At 38.6% G+C, this 8,049-nt stretch overlaps 1 protein-coding gene across 3 annotated transcripts in view; it reads left to right on the plus strand.

Moving 5' to 3' along the window:
* The window catches only part of ZDHHC8 (zinc finger DHHC-type containing 8), a 102,972-nt gene extending 97,731 nt beyond the window's left edge, over positions 1-5,241 (plus strand). For all 3 annotated transcript variants that reach the window (XM_030460620.1, XM_030460621.1, XM_030460622.1), the window contains one exon: positions 365-5,241. In XM_030460620.1, coding sequence (XP_030316480.1) covers positions 365-536 — 172 coding nt within the window. In that variant the 3' untranslated portion in view covers positions 537-5,241. The remainder of the gene's footprint in view (positions 1-364) is intronic.
* Positions 5,242-8,049: the final 2,808 nt, after the last annotated feature.

Consider the following 8,049-nt stretch of genomic DNA (forward strand, 5'->3'; position numbering starts at 1 on the left):
TGTTTTTTCTGAGTATTTTATTTCTGATTGTAAGACACAGTTTGGCTTAAGGTCAACAGTGGTGACAGTTAAATCCTCCTGTTAACCTACAAATGATAATGCAGTGTTTGGTTCAACAAAGCATTTAACCAAGTAATTAAATTAAATAATATTACTGGGATTTGAATCCACTGGCCTAATGGCCAAACGAATTCTCTCATTTCAGTGGCTTTTCATTAAGTACCTTGGTTTTGATCAGGGTACTCCCACTCTTGCAACACTGGGACTTGGGGTAACAGGGATAATTGTTTGTCCTGAAAGAAGCCATCCTGCTATCACTCTTTGGTCACTAACTTTGCATCTTTTGATATTTCCTCTGATGCAGGGATGACATGCAATTGAAGACACCTCACAGTAAAATAAATGGACAGCCAAAAGGAATATCCAGGTTGGGTTCATCATCGAGTTCCCAGGGGACACCTGTCAGCCCTGCTAGGCACTCAAATGTTAAGAAGGTGTCTGGAGTTGGTGGAACAACCTATGAAATTTCAGTGTAAAATAACATACAAAAAAAATAGAGCCATCCACTCAGCCAGCCATGAAGCTAGGAGCACTGTGAAGACTCAAATAACAACAAAGAAGGAGCAGCAGCAGCTGGCCACTCTCCTTTTCTTGTTTTGGGTTTTTTCTGTTTTCATCTTTCGCTTTTGGCCAAAAACCAGCTGCAGCCTTATTCCTGAGGGAATAAAATTGTACAGTCTATCAGACTCTTCCTGAACCAACAGACGGGAACTGGCTATGACCTAACACCACAAACACAGAGCAGATTTCTTTAACGCGGGAGAGCGCAAAAGCCGCTGTGCGTGCGTCTGTCCAACAAACCTGTTGTGTACTCGTGCTGTGAAAAAGTACAGTCAGTCCAGGATTATTGAGTTTTTCCCTTGTCCCTTCCCAGTTCTTCTGGACCATGATGTGTCCAGCAGGAGTGAAGAGAGGCCCAACTGTTGTTTTCCTACCAAGGTGGGAAGCAGGCTCCCTGTGCTGGCTGGTCTGGGGGTGCAAGAACTGCTCCGTGTACCCCAGGTGCTGCAGGTTGGGTTCCTCCTCCTGGGAGGGAGCAAGGCAAGGGCACTTGGATCACAAATGCCATGTTGTCTTCAAAAATCTCCCTGCTCTGTGGTCCCAGGAGCAGGAGAAAGGATAGCAACAGCTTTGCACTGTTCGCCATTTGCCTCCTTGTGTGTGAAATTGTGTGTGCGTGTGTGCGCGCGTGTTCGTCTCTCATGGAAAAGGACTGCAACACCAGTAAGGATCTTCCACTCTGACCTCTTGGTCCCTCTGGTTTTTAAAGGCTTTTCTGACTCGGAAGCAAACTACACCAGATTAGAAAGTAAATGTTTGGATGGGATCATATTTTAAACAACTGTCAGCTGTTTTGCCTGCACAGTCCTTACTACCTGTTGGATCCAGGCAATAACACAGTTTACTGCCTTGCCCTGGTGCAGGCTGTGTAATCCTGCAGCAAGGTTATCAAGATCTGTCAAGTTTATAGTGTGTGTAACTGAGCCAAGCATACATCTAAAGGATATAAATTTTCTGTCTGCCTAATTACTAGCACATTCCCTCTGGTCTTCAATACTGTTAGTCAAAGGATTTTCCATTTGGTTGTTTTTTTTTTCTCCTGGGGAGCAGCTTTTTAAAATAATATCAATCAAATGTATTTAACATTCTGAGGTTTCCTTTTCCTGTCTCCAGAAAACTACACTTACTTTGTGGATTTAAAGACAGCTTTACTATAAGGAAACAAGTGGTCCATTACTTTTGTCACAAAGGACTCTGGCAAAGCTAATTTTGAGACAAATGGAATTTTTCTTTTCTTTTCTCTGTTCCTTGTCTCCTCCTTCCCACTCAGTTACCACCTCAGAAGTAAAAAGTACTGAGATCTGAACCAATGCAAACTAGCCAGATTATGTGTGCAATTGAGAATATCCTGAGTGGCTGTTACCAAAGTCACTAAAAATTATTATTTATCACTGAGCCAGTCAGCATATGAAACCTCAACTTCCCACCTGGTTCTCCTGGTGAATAGTTTTGACTAGAGAGCTAAATTAATCATTTTTCAGGGTATTTGTTTCAAGGGGTTGATTCCTTTTCAGTCCTTGACTATAATGGAGAGCTCTCCAGCTGGTTGGTAGCAATTCAGAATATGTTGATAACATCTTATTTATTTTCAAGCTTGTTGAGATTAATTATTCCACAAGGCAAATATTGACCTCAGTTTTTCCTGGCTAAAATTTATCTTTTGATTTGATAAGTCTTGACATCTGCTGCAGTACATGATTATTATGTCCCATGTATATCTCTTCATTTTTTGGAGAGGAAGGTTGAAGAAAAGAGAAAAGCTCATCATCTGTCTGTGTAATGTCTGTGTTGCCTGAAGGAAGAAACCTGGAAAGCAATGCAACTGCAAGTTATGAGAGAGTGAACTAGAAATCAGTGTGCATTTTATTTAGCCTTGGTGATATTTTAAATGCCTCCTGTTGGGACATTGCAGAGCAAAGCAACAATAGTCTTTCTATGCAGATTTGCTCACTGGCATGTAGAATATTGTATTTAGTTCGAGGTACAGTGGTACCAGAAAGATGCTGGCCAACTGGATCAGGTACAGATGGAGCAATACATATTAAAAGACTGCACAGGCTGGCTGATGAGAAGATTTAAAGGGCTAAAAACATATCACTGGTGAAGCAATTAAAGGGAAACTGAGTATCATAATTTTACAAATACATTAGTTAAAAGATGTAAAACCAAAGGCAAATCAAAAGGTTGTCACTGATAGCCAAAGGTTTACATTTAGAATGAGGCAAAAAAGATGGAGGGGAAAGGGCAGTGGAATAGTCTTCCAAGGCAGAGTATTGGAGACTTTTTAGGACAGTCAAACTAGATTTGGACAATTAATTTAAAAAAATTCTGTAAGAGGTGAACCTGGAGGGGCAAGGGGCTAGACCAGATGGCCTTATATTTCTTCCATCTTTAACTGTTAATAATCTGCAATTCTACCCTGATCATAACTCCTCAGGAAGATGCAGTACTTCCTCAAGGACTGGAATTCACTCTGGTGCATAGAGTATCACAAGATTTACTTGTTTTTAAAGTATCATGTATGCCACAGGTAAGCCCTGAAAAAGGGATTTGTGACACACTGAATTTGGGCTAGGGAGCTAGACAAGGGCACATTTTATCATGAATCTTTGAATATGTACATGAAATTCATGCAAGCAAGGCTGAAAATTTGCACCAATGTAATATTTGAGATTTGCATCCCAGTGATGCTTCACTTTGATCATTCTTTCTCCTGCATTTATAAACAAAAAAGCTACTGAGGAACTTGAAAGGCCAAAGAGCCTTTGAAGTTAACTACATTAGTTCATGAGAGAATTTCTCAGTAAGACTAAACACAGTATTGTGTGTATAAAGCACTAATATCCAGGGTTGTTTAGGCATAGTTCACAAGGGGTAAGGGAGGAAAAAATTAATGCACTGTGTCATTACAGGTTCAGATGTAAGGATTATATATTTTGGAAGTAGTTTTGCCCACAGCTGAAGAATATTTGACTTATTAATAGGTTTACAATGGTACCAAAGTATTTTATTTTTTTTTTCCTTTTGAGGTTTGCATGTAATTCAGTGCATATAGCCTGGAGTATATTATTCAAATCTTCTGAAAGAATAATCTGAGCAGGAGATTGCGTGCAGCAAATCCAGCCTCATTTCCAACCAAGGCACTGAACATGCAGCTATTTTCTCATAAATGTAAGTGTCTGTTTCCATACCTCCTGTTGCAGGACTGGGGACCTATTTATTAGGCTTCATTTTGGAGCAGAATCCATCCCGTGTTAAAGTATAGTTCTCCAAGCAGTTTACAGATCAGCAGTAAGGTTCTTCTGCCCATAGAGTCTGATTTTTTACAAAAACAGCAGGCGAAATCTTCTGCTGGTGTAAACTGGTGTGGCTCCATCCACTCATTTTAGTGATGCTAATTTACAATAGGTGGGGATCAGCCATGAAAATCCAGCACAAGTTAACAAATCTTGCAAAGTAGCTTCTTTATTTTTGTTATGTTTATTTCGTGTTTCAGAAGTCTTAAATCTTTTTCTTTTTAGTTGTGGATTGTATTACTTATTTAAAAAACAACAGTAGTGTTTGTTTAGTTTATGCATCAGTTTTCATTGCATATTGCATTTTATTAGCCTTTTGTTCCCTGTTCATACACTCTCACTTAGCCTCCAGGTTTTCATTGTAGTACAATCTGCCTTGAAAAGTTGGATCTCTGTATCTTTAATTGTATAATATATTGAGTATTATGAAATTAAATGTACCTTACTACATGGGTGGGAGAGAGAGGAAATATTTTTACTTGAAGCCTTAATATTTTCTTTTTTTACTACTTTGTTTGTTGACCTCATAGGATAGTCTGAATAGCAAAGACTTTGAAACTCTGGGCCAAATCCTGCACTGGTATACAGCCAGCATTTGGCCTCCTATTTTAAAACTGGATGCAGACATAACCTGAAGTGAACAAGGGAAAAGCCTCAGGGTGGCCTATTTTCCTGATGATCATTAATACAGTCTAAAAATGTATCTTTAAGCAAGTACATTAAAGAAGTCTTCAAGTTCTAAATTTTTAAGAAAGGTGATAGCAGGAACTGCCCTAAATATCTGACATTTTCATTTTCTTTTTAAATTAAACAAAACAAATGTAATTCATTAGTTTGGTTAAAGTCAGCTCTAAGGGCTGCACAGAGCTATGTGTTAGTAGCCATGTGCAGCAAACAGACTGTGTTGTGTTGCTGTTCTAAAACTGTAACCAAACATAATGTAATGGCAACTTGGCCTAAGATAATCACCTCCTGGGAGTGATTATGGATGTTCCTCAGATGATGCCTGTTCTCCTATAAGCCTAATGTGGAAATTGCAATGTGGTTTTCTTTGGACTATATCTGTGGTCCAGACTAGAGATATATAGATATATAGATATATAGATATATATATAGATATTCAATATTTTTTGTGTGTGTGTGGGAAAGATGGGGTCAAGGTTGCTGTCTCTGACAGTCTGGAAAGTTAACGTTGAACAGTTTTATGGTCTGTATTTCACCTGTTCTGCCACCTTGAATTGTTGGAATGTATCCGTGCAGGCTTTGTGGAGCTCTGTCTGTAACCTTTTTTGTGGCTCTCGTAATACATATATATTTTTTAAAACTTTGAGTCACTTCAGTGTTTTCAAGTGTCTGGATTTTCCTGATGAGTTACACCTGAGATGGATTAGTTTGCTGAGGTGGTTCATGGTACACTGCCTTTTTTCACTTCTACTTGTGCAAAACGTGAACTGAAACAGTAGAACTGGAAAGGCCAGTCCAGTTCAAAATCTACAAGTGACAAAATAATAAAAGAAGTGATTGCAGGTAAATTCTCATTTTCAAGGTGCTTACAGTAGAGTAGAATATATGCTGAGTCTTTAAAAGAGTGTCTCCAATCACTCGTGCTGGTGTGGCCACAGTAAGTGGTCCATGAAATAACACTAATGAAGTTTTCTTTACTGGTTCTTATTAAAGTTGTGGGGTTAATAAGGATCCTGTGGTCTTACACAATTCTGAAACAATGCTACAGAGTAACTGTGGAAAAATATTATATTGATATTTGATGAACTGTTCTATCCAGGATATCTGGATTTATTCATCTGAAATGTGTCCAATTTTTAATATTTCTTCATCTATGTATTTGTTTTTCCTCTTTGAAAATATAGCTGTTTGATCTGTAAGACTGGCTTGGAACACACACAGTTGCCCAGCCCTCCTAACAGCAGCTGCTGCAGGATTTCTGATGTCATAATTTGCATATATAGGCTAATTACATTAAGCAAGGATCCATTCAAGCATGTTCATTATAAATGCCAGCCATATTTCTGTGCTGTCATGTCTTCACATGGCAGAGATTACCTTCTAAAACAGCCAGAAATGTGCTCACCAGGCTCCATTTATATTGGCTGTATCAAAGAGAATTAAATTAGCTCATTATCTGGCTTAGGATACTTTATTTAAAAACATCTTGGCTTAGAGTGATGTCTAAGTAATAGATAAATTATCCAAGTTTGTATTCATTTCTCTACTATTGTTCTTTTTTTATTCTGCAGGACAAGTTTCAGTTCACATTTTGGAACATAATAAGGAGAGACAAATGAAACTATTTATACAGGTGAATATATCTTTTAAGAGAGGAACAGTTATATAATAAATAGATCATAATTACAGTCAAAATAGGTTTTGTTCATCATGTCATAATAACTTGAATTTTAAAGTAGGGCTTATTTCACAGCTGATGTCTCTGTAACCCTGAAACATTTAAAAAATATCTTAGTTAGACATTTCAAATTATATGAAGAATTATGATCTATTTTTACAGATTAAAAACAGTCCTATAGAAGTGATGGTACATTTTACAGTGCCTTATATATGTGTATATATACATGTATATATATCATGCCTATCTGTATATAATGTATACAAAACTGGGTACATATATCCAAGTGCAACTAGTTACAGGTGTCCCTATCTGAAGTGTTTTAAATGGATCTGATATATGTGGATAGAAAAAACCCCAACAAAACAGTTGTACCTACAGCAAAATACAAAAGCAAAAATACTTACATGTAAGCAAATAAAATTACTGGAAACAGTATTTTTGCCAGTGGTTATGTTCCAGACTATGGAATATTGGTAGGTTAACCCACCATTTTAAGGGATATTCAGAGAGAAGGGAAGGAGTAATGGAAACTGGGAGGAAGTGAAGCATGTGTAAGGACATGAGGGATACTGGAGAGCACCCAAGTGTTCAGCCCTATTAAGGAGAGGTGCAGGAGGAGGAGAAAGCTTAAATCTTAGTCATACTATCAGAAATTGCCTCAAACAAGTGGCCTTGAGAAAACTGGCTCTTGGCTGTGACAAGAAGACTCTTCTGGCCCCACTGGCACTGACAGGATTTCACCAAATCTTTCAGATGGGCAAACTGACCCCTTCCTAGTGTTGTTTGTTGGTTTTTTTCTGCTAACAGGGGTGCATTACTTGTGGCTCTAGCTAGATGTGAATCAGGGTCTTTTGTAAAGCTTCAGACAATGGATCTTATCTAGAGAGAGAAAAGTGGCTTCTGTGGAAACAACTCTTTTTTTAAAAAAATTTAAAAAAGAGAAGTAGTTATAGATAGGTGGTACTTGGTTATGACTAATTTTTCAGACACCTTGTGACATGATGCAGACAAACTGCTCTGTTGTTTGCCACAATCTTCTGTAGCAAAATGCACATGCTTTGCACTGCTATCTTCCTGGCAGTTTCCCAGCCTTAAGCTGTGGTTCTCAGTAGGAGATGCACCAGGGAGGTGTCCAGCTGGACCCCTGGTCTGCACTTAAGTCACAGGAATGGGTTTCAGGCATTCTGGCACAGGTTCCTGGCTCCTTGCAAGTTACTGCTGACTCGTATATCTTTCTGTGCCCCTTTGCTCCTGGTCAGATGGGAATGCAACTTCCTGACCTCACAAATGTGTTTGTGAGACTTTCAAACCCTATCATTCTGCAGTCAGCTGTGTAGCTGGAGCCAAGCAGATGCATCCTATAGGTATCCAGGAGCACCAAGACAGATTTGGGGTATATTTAACCTTAAATGAAAGCATCATCCCAGGACATATTCAGCGGGAAGAAGTTTTGGGGTGCTTGTGTGATGGAAATTGCTGACAGTAGTTCTGGTCTTTCACACTGACTTTGGAGAGCTGCTTTAGTAAACTGTTATACTTTGGTCCTTCCCTTGACCTCCTACATATTTTCTTATAATCCAAACTTTCTACATGATACCCACATAGCACAATCCTCATTCCAAGAGGCCATATGCTTTGTTGCCTTAAGCAACTTTTCTCTTCCTTGCCTGCTTATTGCACTAGTTGTATGTATATATAATACTATAACTAATATTACTGAGCAGAAATACAGTAAAAGAAATAGGTGTAGGATGGGAGTGTCCTCAG

Source organism: Calypte anna, chromosome 15 (assembly GCF_003957555.1).
Source record: "Calypte anna isolate BGI_N300 chromosome 15, bCalAnn1_v1.p, whole genome shotgun sequence".
NCBI lineage: Eukaryota > Metazoa > Chordata > Aves > Apodiformes > Trochilidae > Calypte > Calypte anna.